We start from the raw sequence: 14484 nt of genomic DNA on the forward strand, positions 1-14484 counted from the left end.
TCTCCTTCGAATGAAGATTAGGTCGCATTTTGGGTTATGCGAGACTATCGCAGCTTGTGCATGTCTCGTCACCCTAAGCCAATCTACTAGTCATTGTACTGGGCGAAGGCGAGGTTACTAGAATGAGAGAAATTAGGACAAGTCCGTCGGTGGAGGTATAATACCGGTAACGAAAAGAAATAGTACAAGTTCGCGAGCGCATAAAGCACTTACCGTTCGTATAGCTCAGCAGTTCCGTACTCAGTCATAAAGTAGGCACCTATTTTCGGATCCGGCTTAACAACAGCAGGGTCGAAGCTTATGGGACTGATCCAGCCAGCTGGAGGTGCGTCCAATGCCTTTGCTTCCATTTCGTTATTGTCCGCAGCGCTCACACTACCCCCTCCTGGCGTTGGTGGCGATGAGAGATGGAACGTATCCATGACATAAATTGCGATACCGGCTTAAGTAAAACTCTCGGCATTTAGTCGTGCTCTGTCCGATCCTTGTGTCTCTGCAAGCTTGACTACGTCAGTTGGCGAGTGGGCCAAATCCCTACAGCGGGGGTTAGAGTCGGTATCCTTCCAGTGATAAGTCTCGTGGAGTGCGGTGCGGGTGCGGATTGGCTTCCAATTCTCCATCTTCATCTGAAATGGGATATCTCTGTTCGCTCTATTTTCTACGTCGCGCAGACTCTTGGTTCTGCTGAAGTCCCACCACGTTAGACAGAGGACCTAATAAGCAGCATGTAATTAGCGCCCCCTATGAGGCCGTCGTCCTACCACGACAAGAAGATGAAACTGGGAAGCAAAAACTTACAACATAATGAAATGAGAAGAAGGCACCAGGCTGATCCCAGGTGTATGCCAAGGTATTTGGTCCACACTCGGGCTGTGTTTCGTCGTAGCCAGGTCGATCTTTCTCGTGACAATACCAGTACGAATAAGTATTGATGGGGTGCTGCAGGAAGCCTGAGAAATGGATGAGATACTCGTTGCCAATGTTTTCTGTGCAGATGCTTGGTGGTCAGTGTCCTTTTTCAATGCTACTATCAAGGAGATACCGAAATCTACTCACGTCCGATTGGGCCTGGATCGCCCCAAAAGTCCCAATCCTTACGTGTGCCTTCACCCATGTACAAGTCCATATGTGGCATTCTGCCATTTGCCTTTAGGACCCCATTGCCAGTGAGTCCAAGCAATCTTTCCAGCCTCGTTCCAGGCTTGAGTAACATATTGTCCCTCATATTTATCGCAGCCTTGCAAAATCGGCCTCATGGAAGAGTATGGCAGCACGCTTCCATTGTTATTTGGGTCGCCTCCTATCGGCGGGTAAAAGGCACCAAGGTCCACAGCCCAGTCGCTGACATCACCAAAATTGAGATCTTTGTACCTCGCGGTGCGCTTGGCCTTTCGGTCATCCGTCATGTAGGCTACCCAATTGTCACCGAAAACAAGAACATCGGAATCGCTGTTGTCAGTGTACTGTTTAAGCCCAGGCGCTCCGTTCTGCACAATCTGTTGGATTTCGGCATTGGAGATATAGCCCGCAGTGTCAGTACAGGGACCCTTCTTCGCTCCTGATTCAGGGCCTGTGAATTTGCAGTTAGGCCCAGTGCATTCAGAAGACGCCATCTGAAAAGATGTCCCATAGCTGGAAACACCAACTAGATAGAATTTTATTCGATGGAACTCCACCTTTTGTAATCATGGCTAACGAATTGAGTGTCTCAGTTATGTTAACGTGGGATCGAAGACAGCTGCCCTCGGGACAGCCCTCTGCTGCCCATGGCTTCTTATAGTCCCATTGACCATGTAGATCGTACGTCATGAAAACGATGTAGTCCAGTACTCTACTCATTCTTCAATGGGGAAAGGCTTCAAGTACCAGAACGGGGCCGGAGCCGCTATGGAAACACTTTTCTCCTTTGGTAGCTTTGATCTCAAGAGTATGAGAAATTTTATGTAGTTTGGTGCATCCTCTTTGCTGCCCGGAGGGATACCTGGGATGTCGGTCGCGCTTGGATATTCCCTCTAGAGGTGTTAGTTTGAGAATGGCATTCTGCGTACGTTGGAACACGTACCAGTCAATATCAACGCCGTCGAGGTTATTTTGGGTCACAAAGTCTGCAATGTTGGTAGCGAGCGTTTTTCTGTTTTCTGGCCTCATTCCCGATCGGAAAACATCGCAATTTGGTGCCTCGGCAGAGAAACTCCAGCCACCAAACGAAGCGATCTTCTTCATCTTCATTTTCAGGTCTTTGAAGTGCTTCCACTGGTATTGCGTATCTGAAGTCTCAATTTTCCAATCCTGCGTCAGACCAATGAATGCAGAGTGAATGTGTGTGTACGCATCCTCGTTGACCTGGCTGGAATCCGTTTTTATGCAACTGCGCTTTGTGCTGAACCCTTCGAAGTAAGCGACCCTTTTAAACTCTGCCGGCGGAGGACTTTTGACGATATCCGTGCCGCAGTTGGATGTGCATGCCAGCGTAGGAGGCACATTACCGCCCGCCTTGCTGCAGAACTGGCTGGTTGTGCCGCAGTGGCCCCAAAGTTGCAACATGCCTTCAAAGGGCAAGGATTCAAACCGGCTAGGTCAACTTCTCGCGCCGGATTGTTCGTGCCGGGGACCGTTGGACCGCATTCGGCGTTGGGAACTGGTTCGGGCATAGGGGGGTAGCTGTCACTCAGGCACGTTCTGGCCATTACTTGTAAGTTGTTGCAGGTAAACCAGCCCCAAGTCTTTTTATTCAAATTCTCAACATCTGACGTTTGGATGCCATTAAATGCTGCAATGGAGCCACACGTATCTCCTCCTTGGACAGTGTAAGCAGCACAAGATCCATCGGAACCCTTTTCGGGCTTCGGTAGAGTGCCTTCTGAGCAACAAACTGGCTGTTTTGGCTGCAGTGAGGAGCAAAAGTTTGACCCAGGGTTGCACTTCTGAAAGTCGTTCAGGGAGATGCCGCATTTCTCGGCAAGATCATAGCAACCTTCACCCTGTCCCACCCCGATCGAGCGACACAAGCCACGGCTCCAAAGTTTGTTGTTGGGAGCTGACCGTCTTGATCGTCGAGCGGGAGGCATTGTGGTAAGAGCCACGTCCCCAAATTGGGATGTCTGTGGTGTATTTTTAATACAAGTTGAGTCTGCCCAAGCTTTGACGTCCTCTTGAACAGTTTCAAGAGCCGAATCGCCGTAGGCAACAGTTATTCCAAACCCAAAATCGGCACCGTGTGACTCATCGCAGAGATGGGCAATCTGTTTCTCACGTTTCTCGCCGCTATTCATCTTCTCCAAGAACTTTCTGATCACTTCAGCGCGGAATATGTCATCCCGCACCAGGGCGCCAATCCAAATTCCCACAGCTGCGCGTTCTTGTGGCCGGCAAAGATGACTGAGGACATTCGTAGTTTTTTCATGCGCGTCTAAGCTGCGCCCATAGCCGCAGAGACGTCGAACTTGCTTGCATCGACGGCATTGAGGGCGTTCCACTGTGCCAGCTCTACAGAAATTTTTGTCGCATTGACTGCTTCTGTCCGAGATGGCTTATTGGAAGAACTGGTTGTAAGAGGAGTATCTGAACCACCATTGCCAAGAACGCATGCTTTGATGCCATGTCCTTTGCTTTTATCCTTGAGAGGCGTGTGGGCCGAAAAGTCTAGGAGCATTGGCTCATTGCAGAACTTGAGTCTGTTGACGCTGTGGTATGCGGTCCAGTTTGAGGTGTCTAGACCCGAAAGCGCACAGGGAGCAGGGCATGGCTTTTCGCCAGGGCGAGGTACCTCAGCGTACAAGGCAATGCTGAACGAACCCAGCCATGGCAGCCACGAATGCTGAGCACGGAGTCTCATCTTGCAGGTTGAAAGTCAGTCTAGACATAAAATGTAAGCAATTCAAATACAGCTATGTCATACTGGCCCTGAAATTGGTATAGAGAAAAGCTTCCCGTCGTCGCGTTTTGGGGCTATGGTTAGTTCAAAGCCCGATTTATTAAACGTGATGAAGCTGACAGACAATCCTTATACAAGAGCAATCAAAAAAAGCCGCCCGCCCGAGCCATGCATTTTGTAAATGAAGGACAAGGATACCTCTTTGGTGGAGGAACTTCTAGAGGTATGACAAATTATTGGAGTCAGTAGGGTTGCAATAAAAGCACGCGTTTAATTAGGGAATACAAGGACTTTTAATCAATTACACTGGTAATAGGGATAGCCGTCATCCGCTGAGAGTCCGCAAGAGTACGTACAGTCCGGTCCGGGTAGTATTGACACCTAGGCGCGGTCCGTCCCGCACCGAACCGTCGACGTTTTTCTAGCGCTAGGCAGTACTCCACATTTCGCCACTTACAGGGACAGCATAGCAGGGGTTCCTGCAAGAATACAAGCAGTCTTGCGGACTCTAAGCTGCCAATAAAAGAATGGGCATGTTAAATCGCAAGCTCTCAGTTATGTATACGAAAGTCATTTTGAAACGATTGCAGGCATAAACGAATACTATTATTCTGAGCATAATAACAGCCAAGAAAGGACTATAGATATCTTCTTGACCACGAAACTTAATCTAACGTGCCTGGCCCAACGACAGCCAGAACATTGATCATTTTACTCGTCAAGGAGACAAAGCACTTCAATCAAGACCTGGTCGTCCAGTTCGTGGGGGCTGCGCGGCACCAATTAAAACTTCATATACACCCGCGTGCGTAATATTAACAAGTTCCACCGGTTCCTTGCACGCCGTGCATAACCGGCCGGGTTTTGGGGACATCTGTCAGCCTACGTTCGAACACTGCCGGCCGGTGTAGAACAAAGACGAATCACGCAGCGTCTGCCTAAATTATTACTCCATCACACAACTCGACCCCGAGTAACACCAAACACCATCTGGACGCAGCTGTGGTCTGGTGTCAGTTCATGGTTTTTCCATCGCCTGCTGCTGCAGCTAGACGGCCCAGTTATGTATTCCCTACCGAGTACGGAGTACACATCTGCCCATCTCGAATGATGTTGATCAAAGTAGCGTAAAGTCATGTCCTTGTTATTTGAGCTCGCCTTTCAATCCTGGTACAAGCTTACTGACGCCACTCCTCTCCTTATCCCTTTCGTCGTCACAGCGCTTGTCCTCCCTGCAGCCCAATGGCGCCTCCCGCCTCCAGCGTGCATACTGGGCCGCCCCCCTCGACGGCCCAAATTGAACAGGGAAGCCCTGCAAGGCCGTGTGGTACTTGGGCTCGGTCAGATTTGTTCCAATGTAGTGATAATGTGACAAGGCGTGCCTCAGGGCTTGCGAAAACTCTGGCCGAGTCGCGTCGGCACTCAATAGCATGATGCTGGTCGGTAAAGGACCCCGGATCTGAGAGAGGAACGCCTCCAGGGTTGTTTGGACATATTCCCAATATGCCTGTGGCGATGCAAAAACAGGCAACGAGTCCAACCCGGCGCGGAGCTCAACAACGTAGTCCTCTAGTGCTTGGTTCCAAGCAAACGGCGCCTTTAGTTGGGCGACTTCAACGCGTAGCTCAGTGGGCGTGAGCCCCGCGACAAGCAGAGTCTCTTGGGCAAAGTGTTCCTCTTCCTCCCAGCACTCAAAGAGATTCTTATACTCATGGCACAGTCCTTGACCATGAGTGGCATATACCGCATGAGGCTCCGTGAGAAGCGTGGGGTCGAGCCCAGCCTGTACATGGTCACTTCGTATCCAGGATTTCAGGCCAACATGTGTGAGGGCGTCTTCCACATCTTCTAGTCGTAGGCCGCGTACTGGACTGAGCGAAATGGCGACGGAATCGACGTCTTCTCCGGGTAGCCGTCTTTGCGCAGCATCTCGAAGACGGCCCAAGTGTCGCGCTAGAATGCCAACGTCAGCAGTGGCCGGCCGCCCGAGGGACTTGTTAATGGTTCGTGATAGCTTTTCCCAGGACGAAAGGGGCTCTGGTCGCGGCGCTGTGGTGAGACGAAGCATCAGCGCCTGGTATTCATGCTCGGCTGAGATTTCGGCAATGTCCAATATGGTTTTGTTGAATAGATGCGCAGAGACGGTTCTTCCAGTAATGTCAGCTAAGCGCATATTGGATAATGCTTGCGATTCTGCATGTATAATATACCCAGTGTTTGGAGTCAGTCCGAATCCTATGCCGGGTGCATCGTGTTGCACCGCGGAAAGGCAGCTGGAGCATCGCGGAAACGGATCGTCGTAGGTTGCACACGCCAGGCGAAGCTGCAAGAATGCCAAGAGGATTGCCACAGGTTCCATCGCATCAAGTGTGGTGATTATGGGCAAACATCTGGTGTCGAGTGGCTGCCAAGGCAGCACTTGAGGTCTCGTTGATGTGAGGGCGAAGTGACGAGGTGTGGTCAACTCGGCCGATACATTTGTCATCAAAGAGTACCGAGCGCAAATCAATCACGCTACCTGCGATTGGATCAAATCATCTCGGCCTCCTTGCTTGCTGAATTCTATCAATGCGCAGCCAGCCCGCTCATCAATGCATCAATGAGTAACTACAAGTCAATTTCTTTTTCTTCCCTTGACAAAAGCCATCAATGCATGTAGGTTTGTGTCTATGGAGGCAGCTGGCTGGGGTCTCAAGGTCAACCAGAGGCGCAAACGTAAACCAGCGCGTAATTTTTTGCACAATCGCCGACGCCGAGTGGCTTGGGCTGCGTCTATATGTACCGCATTTCGTCGACAATTTCCCGCTGATTGCAATGTTCCTTTTTCATGCGCCATTTTATTCCATTGCACGGCCTGAAAGAAGCGGATGCCGCAGTGCTACCCTACTCACCCAGTATAAATTATAGGAAGAAAAAAAACTAGGCATGTTTGAACCCTTGTTCATTCACCCTGTTTAAAAATTTCATCATCAGTCTTACACCTGGATTGGTGTTGCATAGCTTTTTCTTTCAACTGTACAGGCTTAAATTTCGACCTCGACTTTGAAACATTCATCAAGCATTTACGCAGTCAATAATACCCATCAGACGCCGAGGCATTCATCTTAAATCAATCTTGGTCACATCCTCTTCAATCTACTTAACCCTCGCCAGTTCGCTATTGATGTGGACCTGATTATGCGATATCTTCCAGTTCAGCTTCACATGGGGACCAAACACCAAGCAATGACTTGAACCGCCAAAGTGAAACATGCCCAATTGCTCACCCTTTTGGAAGTGTTTGTTGACTGCCATGGTCACGTCAATGGTGGAAACCTCTGCCATTCCAATAAAAACCATGCACATGAGCCCAATTTTAGGATTATCAGCCTGAATCCAAAGCAGCCCCCTCGCAGCCACAGCTGAGATGTAGCCCTGGGAATTCTCGTCTGCTCCTGCATCTGGGGCTGGGGTGCCGTCATCAGGATCAAAGCCAAACAAGATGGGCTCCGAGTAGTAAGCTCCGGGCACAATCTTATAGTCCAAGATCCGGCCAGACACGGGTGCATGCCATCGATGGTAGCTGTCTGCGCTGAGAAAGGCTTGGTACACGCTGCCGTTGGCAAATTGAGAAGCACGAGCATCACCGTCGAGCATGTGGTACAGCGAGTAGGGCTGCCCCTTGAGCCAGAAATTGTCCCTCAGGTGAACACCCTCGACTTTGTTGAAGAATGTTGATTCAGCCGCATTAACAATGCAAGAATCATCTTTAGGTTCACACACGGGACGCAGATTCGGTTTGAATTCACGCGTGAAAAAGTTGTCCCAAGACGTGAAGCCCCAATGTGGCTTTTTCGGGTCGCAAATATACGTCTTGTCAAAGTCTCGCATATGAGGGTCGTCCAGAGCAGCTGCCGAGAACCAACCACCAGCGGCGTTTGTCAGGACAGAGCATGAGTTGGGGGATTTGAGGAATGCGCCCCAGTAGTCGAGGATTCCCTTGATGGCATGGTTGACGTCGCTGCGGATAAACACGGCGAAACCGGCCTTGGTAGCCATTGGCCAGACCAGCAAGGCGTTGATGGGAGTGCCAATCTGCGGATCGCCTGCCGAGAAGAAGGCTGGGCCGGTTGTGAGAATCACGTCGAGAGTATCCAAAAGATGCGCAACATCCGAGATGGGAAAGTCAATGAATTTTTTGCCGCAGGCCGTCATTCCCGCAACAGCTTCTACCATCATCTCATGAAACAACATGTACACTTCGGCATTGTTGTTGATGAGGGTTTCGAGGGCTTTGACGGGGCCTGATCTGGGAGGGGGGTTAGCTTTAGACATGTCGGCTATTTTCTTGACCCATTGCAGTACGTCTGCTTTATTCGGAGGAAGCCATCCACCCACGGACTTGGGTGACCGAATATATCGGCGTGTGGGTTTTCGTATGTCTAACATGGCTGCCAGCAAGTCAACGTTTGTCAATGTGCAAGGTTGCAATGAATAAGTGATGGGTATGGTTGTTATGGTATTGATGAAGAACTCATGAACACCAAGCACCTCTTTATAGAACTTGAGGGACTGGCAAAGAAGCCACAGGAATGCAACCGAAAATGCCCCTGCGATGGGATGTGTAGTCGTGACTCGTCGTCATTCACGCGGACATGTTGTTCAACCTGACATGTGATCAGAACTATGGGCCAACTACTGACCAACTTTTCCGTGTCACCATGTGGCTGGCTGAATATTTGGACAGATAGTTCATGGAATGGGCGGATCATTAAGATGTAGGATGGCGCACAGCCAGCCATCTCCGCTTGCATTGGCCAAGTGTCTGGTGGTGCACCGAGTCGCGAAGCCCAGGATTCTATGCCACATACCTTGCGTGATTAAGAATCTGGCCTACTGGGGGAAAGCCTACTCGCAACGAGTCAAGCCTGCGAAGGGTCCTCCGTGCTGAAAAAAGTCCAAGAACCTCAATCTGCCCGAGTATGAGCGGCAGTCCTCAAGTGCTCTCTTCTCTCCACCCTCCAAGCAAACATAGGCACGAAACACATCTATCCGTCCCAGTCTATTCGTCACTGGTTGTGTAGAAAAGCTGAAGTGCATTGATACCCAACCATGGCCTCTTGACGAATGATTGCACATAGGCTAAGAGACCTCGGCGGATGGGGTGGAATACATGTAGTAACATGGTAGCAGATGTTACCGGACGTTTTGTTCACAGCATGCGCTGCTACGTGTTTGGCCGCCAGCAAGATTGCGTGTAGATACATATTCAGTCTAGGCTTGATGATATTGCGGAAATTTCTTCCAACTGCTTGGTTAAGTGATTCTTCCCGCAGTAGAAGAGGTGTACTAGCGCTCTGAGGCAGGCACCAGCGTGATGGAGTCTTTTTTTTCTCTTGAAAGCTGGCGAGCTCGCTGCTGCAGGTGATGAGAGATAGTGTATGAGAGTAAATTTCAGGGATCACTCTTGGCAACTACCAGGAATTTGCAGATTTAAAGAAATGTTGTTCCTGTCAGCGGGCAGGGGTGTCTCAGCAAGTCTGGGCTCGGCTGCAATGGGCGCAAAGCATCGACATGGCCTTTTCCTAAGTGTTCGTGTGGGAAGATATTCAGGGGACTACATGTACGGACTTTCTGTCAATTTTTAATAAATCAAGCGATCCTGATGCTGCTGAATAAGGCGATTTCTGTTGCCGTGTTCGGCGCCTAATGCTAGCTACATGTACTCCTACTCGATTTCCCAAGTTCGCACCTGCCAATCTCCGTCAAGGGAAAGCAGCAACTTCTTCTCTTCAATAAAAGCCTCTGCGCTCGACAGCGTCGTCAACTGCTGCAGTCCCGGAGGCCTCTGCAGCCTCCACTTCCAATTGCGCTGCCTGTCCCAGATGAAGACCGTGTGGTCAGTTATGCGGACAAGAAGCTTGCTTCCTTTTTGATCGAGCCATTTCACGCTAGTGATGTCGCAAAAATCATCGCGCAAACCACCGTCGCTGTGCACCGTCATGACGTCCGTGGTCTTGTTCATGGCGACATCCCATAGGATGACGGAGCGATTAATTACGAGGGCAATCACGTCGGCGTTTGGAGACCACTTTAGTGGTGTAGACCAGCCGTCAAGACCTGGCAACTCGAGTTGCTGAATGCAGGTACCGGTCGCGACGGTGTAAATGGCAATGTGTGTTGCACCGCTTCTGCTTCTGCCAGCAAACAAAATCTGCTCTCCGTTGGGAGAAAAGTCACCGGTCCAGTTCTGTCCACTGCGACCTTGAATGCTGTGGATGCATTCGCCTGTCGCAGCGTTCCAGATTCGACAGCTCTCGTCCCAAGATGCCGATGCTATGATATTGGGATCGGTAGGTGACCACGAAGCCCACATGATTGAATCTTGGTGGCCTTTAAGTCGGCAGACTTCAGTGAGGGGATCTGAAAGCGAGCGAATGACTAGTTGCGGGAGCAAGTGGCTTGGTCTTGACCAGTTCTGTGTTGTGATGCTTCGATCCGAATGCACGAAGAGAGTCTCGTCACAGCTCAGAGCCGTTGCGCTTCCCGAGAGAAATCTGCCTTCGAATTGAGCGGGATTTTTTGTATTGCCGACACGTTTTCCATATTCATCGAGGTACCACACAAATATCACGCCATCAGCACCCGCAGGCTCGGAGTCTTGAGAAAGAATCACATAACGGGCTTCTTGAACGTTCCCGTTGTCCATTTTCCAGAACTGAATGGATTGAATCGTGTCTTCGTGTCCATCAAACTCGGCCGTCAATAATTTCAACTCGACAGTGTAGATTCTAATGACGGTGTTCGTTGCAATTGCCATGAACTCCCTATCTGGACTTATTGTCAGCTCCGCGGTTGACTTCTCGGCCAGTTCTGACATGGGGTCATTTTCATCGAGCCTGAATGCATTAAGCTCGTCGCCCCAAAGCTGAGGGCCGCCGTTGGTTGAGGGAGCCCATGAAGCTGCTACACCATCGCAATCAAATTCTTTATCGAGCTTGAGTTCGAAGGTTTCGATGAACCGGTCAAAGTCCATATACTCTTCCGACATGGTGATGGTATTTCCTAGCGCTTTCTTCAGTGAGGTATACAGCGTGTGGTAGATGCAAGTCGAAGCTGGAAGTAAGAGTTGAACTTTTGTTTGTATGTGACTAGAATGTAACCACCCAGCCCCAATAATAGTGGCACGAAGTGAAAGGGCGGCCGGTGGGGTTGTGCTACTTGTGCTACCAGACCCTGTACTACTAATACGGAGTACCTACCCCGCTTTTTAGCTAGGCCTACTCCTAACCGTCCCTCCAGACGCCTTGTTATAGAATTTTATACTTGCATACACAGCAACACAGTAAGACAGTACGGCTAAGGCGATATAAGACATTGCATCCGCTAGTAAATCTACTAGCAAAATTGTCGTTATTATAAGAGAATCAGAAATAAAAGGCCTCAAGACTAGAACTGATCAGCGAAATTTTATGACCTCTCCTATTGTATATTCCGCTGCCTATTATCTACTATACTATACTTATGCTTGTGCTTACATGCATATATAATTCTGTATAGTCCAATAACCGCCGACTCTTTACTATTTATCCGCAAGACAAATTCCAGATTCGACCACTCCTCCTGCGACTGTATAAGCTGCTACCTCGAGTTACGTTGACAAGACAGCTAAGCATAGGCTCCGTTCCATGAATAGGTAGTCCTAACCTGGCAAGGGGAAGACGAACGCGGGTTGATATTAATAGTTCTCTGGTTTCCTTTTTCGCAATTGTGGTGCGGCCAAATAGTATACCTCAAGTGCTTGGCCGCGTCCAAGTTGCCCGCCAACGTGGAGTCATAAGCACTCGCGAAGCTGGTACACCTGTTAAGGTAGTAGTGGTTGAAGTCACCCTTGCAGGTCTTTTCGTCGGAATGATGGACGTCATAGTAAGCAACGTCTCGCGTCTCCAATGCGTTCGTTTTGGCAGGAACATAATCAACCACTTTCTGCCCCGTGACGCCCATGTTCACGGCATCCGTGTGCTGAATGGACGTGACATCAGTGGTTGCTTCGTGGGCCTGGTCAGGGAACTCGCTTGACTCAATCGCGAGAGAGACGGTGCTTGAGGAGGATTTGATGCAGTTCCATATCTCCTTGTCCGTGGTATTGATGTCAATCGCACGGCTGGTGGATGGGACGACTACCAGTACACCCTCATCTGTGTATGCTTTGTAGGAGGAGGTCAGAGCTTGCACGCAGTTGGTAAAGACAGAGTAGCTTTGCTCATCGAGAGCACCTTGTCCCATGACGGCCAACATGGTGCTCGAGTCTGCTAATGCCGGAGCTGCCATTGCTGTGCTGACTCCAGCCAGGACAGTCGCAAGTTTTATATTGAATGTCAACATGGTTATTTTCGTAGTTGTACGCTGATTTTGGACAAAATGCTACTTTAGAATGTGATACTGGATAGAGGGAGGAGAATTTACTGCGAATTGGGGGCGGACTTGATGGGTTACTTTATAATAGTTTGGAACTCGTCAGCAGTTACCTGAACGGGATAGATGCTCTACCCACACCCAGACGGCAACACCTGAGGGGCAATCAATCAGCGAGCCGAGAAAGAGTCGGCCTGTCCTCTACACAATTAACATCAATTGATGCATTTATTTGGGTTACATTCGACAACAATTGACAGCCCATGCATCGTGTCTCAGTAAGCCAGGCTGTATTCAGATGTCGCTACAGCCAGACAGATCGACAACGGAAGAAGCCTGTGTTGCCGTAACATGCGGCCAATGGCCGAACCAATAAGGCTTGAAGACTCCTGCAAGGTGGGTGGCTACAGTACCTGAATTAAGTCGCCAGTGTAGCACCGGTAAGCAGCTTGAGGTGACTGGAGATATATTGGGTCAAGTGTTTCACTGAGCCTTCGCAGCTTTTAACGCTTAATGTGACCTGCGGGATTGTCAATTGCCTGTAAGTTGGTCAAATATCAATTTGATTGAACTAGCCAGGCCCACCCCACACGCGCGCACGATTGACGCCCGTACATGTATCTACGCTGTGGTCTGGTGTCCCTGGCCTCGAGTGCTGTCATGGGTCCCGCCCACCCAACGGCGCGCACCAGTATGTCAAACGCAAAGTGAATTCCTAGGCAGGCTTAATGCCCTACTACGCTCCGATTTTAGTCTAGTAGTCATGCTGCTAGACAGCAGAATATAGTAATTTTTTTTATTAGTCAGTTATTAAGCAAGAGAAATAATACACTGCTCAGTACATCTAACCAATCCTGTGTAGTACAAGGTGGGATAGTGTTCCGACCATGCAAAAACCGATACTTTGTCATCAGGAAACGGAACCACGGACTGCAACACATGCACTCTAGTTGTAATCTGACGTATCATGTCTCTGAAGCCCCCCTTATTGGTTATACCCCTCACGGACCAGCTCTAGTCCATTGACAGTGATGTTGTGCTTCCCAAGATGAATCTGAACCAACACGTTCAGGTGCAGCAGCTGATATTTACCCGGATGCAAGACAGGCCAAAGGGGGAATTTAACACACTGTCGACCGGAAGGATATAGCAATAGCGTTAATTAAGCTGCCATCAAAAGTGCCGCATCAGCGCCCAAAGCGATCAAGAATCGCCTGCAACTTATATTTGCCTATGGGAACCGGCGCGGAAACGATTACGGGTGGCTTCCTAATAGGTCCAATGCATGGGCTGAGCCCGTGACATGTAAGACAAACTGACAAAATGGGTTACCACCGCGCCGAGCATGCAGTCAGCAGTCTAGTTGGCACAATTCGTGGTACCGTTCGAAGCGCAGCCATGGAGGGTGTGGTCAACTGGTAGTGTTAGGGTTAGGGTGTAGTGCGGGGGCCCTTGTAGAGTGATCTTCATCATAGTAAGTTGAGTCAAGCATTCTTCAGAGACAATGATAAGCTTCTAGACAGGAAGTCGAATAGAGATGATAGGGCAGGCTGGATTAACAAAAACTTGAGTTTGAGTAATTCAATTCATAGCGGTATTCAGCTCTTTATAACTAATTCTTGGCTATTCCAGATATAGCAAAAACAGCTCGAGAGTTTCTTAGAACCCAGACCAAGTTTTAACATTCAATCTTGCATGATGTACGTAGTCGAACCGGACGAGAGTACTGTAACATTGCTTCTTGTTCTTTTCTCTGGGCAACACCACGAAATAGGCTGGTTGCAGTTTGGCGCTCTCGCCTGCATCGTAGACACGAGAGACGTGTCATGGTTCAGTTTGTGACAGTGACCGCATTGCACTGTCTGCAATAAAGTCTTTCCATGATGGCCTACTCCGTACTCCGTAGTAACTTGTGTTCTCTTAATTGTCTGGTGGTGGCGCAGCACCTGTGACCACTCATTAAAGAAGCAAATCGGGAAGCTCCGCCCCCCTTGCTTGCCTGCCCTTTGCATCAATGACGCAAATCAGCATGTTCCTCTAAATATGACTCCGCTGTGACTGGTCTAAGCTCTTGGAGTGGCGTCTTTCACAGGCCATGCCCCGAGCAGGGCGCATCGAGCGGACCACACCTTGCCCGTACCGCAATATTGCTGCAATATCGCTGCCCAATTCTCGTTCCCAACTCCCATCCACCAATGGCGTTGGGGGGAAGGGGG

At 49.7% G+C, this 14484-nt stretch overlaps 6 protein-coding genes across 6 annotated transcripts; all 6 read right to left on the bottom strand.

Annotated features, from left to right (window-relative positions):
• Positions 1 to 86: 86 nt before the first annotated feature.
• Positions 87 to 422, bottom strand: MAA_00424 (chitinase; the record flags this gene model as incomplete). The annotated part of the gene is made up of 2 exons (XM_007818422.2): positions 87 to 117; positions 214 to 422. The coding sequence occupies 2 exons, from the start codon at positions 420 to 422 to the stop codon at positions 87 to 89; spliced, it is 240 nt and encodes a 79-aa protein (XP_007816613.2).
• Positions 423 to 1106: 684 nt separating this feature from the next.
• On the bottom strand, positions 1107 to 3835 carry MAA_10924 (Ankyrin repeat-containing domain protein; the record flags this gene model as incomplete). The annotated part of the gene is made up of 4 exons (XM_011412870.1): positions 1107 to 1632; positions 2063 to 2546; positions 2570 to 3378; positions 3444 to 3835. 4 exons carry the CDS (start codon positions 3833 to 3835, stop codon positions 1107 to 1109), a joined length of 2211 nt encoding a protein of 736 aa, XP_011411172.1.
• A 1183-nt stretch (positions 3836 to 5018) lies between these two features.
• Positions 5019 to 6047, bottom strand: MAA_10925 (uncharacterized protein; the record flags this gene model as incomplete). The annotated part of the gene is made up of 1 exon (XM_011412871.1): positions 5019 to 6047. One exon carries the CDS (start codon positions 6045 to 6047, stop codon positions 5019 to 5021), a length of 1029 nt encoding a protein of 342 aa, XP_011411173.1.
• A 962-nt stretch (positions 6048 to 7009) lies between these two features.
• MAA_00425 (phosphatidylserine decarboxylase family protein) lies at positions 7010 to 8302 on the bottom strand (the record flags this gene model as incomplete). The annotated part of the gene is made up of 1 exon (XM_007818423.1): positions 7010 to 8302. The coding sequence occupies one exon, from the start codon at positions 8300 to 8302 to the stop codon at positions 7010 to 7012; it is 1293 nt and encodes a 430-aa protein (XP_007816614.1).
• Positions 8303 to 9581: 1279 nt separating this feature from the next.
• MAA_00426 (transcription initiation factor TFIID, subunit TAF5) lies at positions 9582 to 10904 on the bottom strand (the record flags this gene model as incomplete). The annotated part of the gene is made up of 1 exon (XM_007818424.1): positions 9582 to 10904. The coding sequence occupies one exon, from the start codon at positions 10902 to 10904 to the stop codon at positions 9582 to 9584; it is 1323 nt and encodes a 440-aa protein (XP_007816615.1).
• Positions 10905 to 11280: 376 nt separating this feature from the next.
• On the bottom strand, positions 11281 to 12184 carry MAA_00427 (uncharacterized protein; the record flags this gene model as incomplete). The annotated part of the gene is made up of 2 exons (XM_007818425.1): positions 11281 to 11302; positions 11646 to 12184. 2 exons carry the CDS (start codon positions 12182 to 12184, stop codon positions 11281 to 11283), a joined length of 561 nt encoding a protein of 186 aa, XP_007816616.1.
• Between the last annotated feature and the right edge of the window lie 2300 nt (positions 12185 to 14484).

This window comes from Metarhizium robertsii (assembly GCF_000187425.2).
Source record: "Metarhizium robertsii ARSEF 23 chromosome Unknown MAA_Scf_3, whole genome shotgun sequence".
NCBI classification, from domain to species: domain Eukaryota; kingdom Fungi; phylum Ascomycota; class Sordariomycetes; order Hypocreales; family Clavicipitaceae; genus Metarhizium; species Metarhizium robertsii.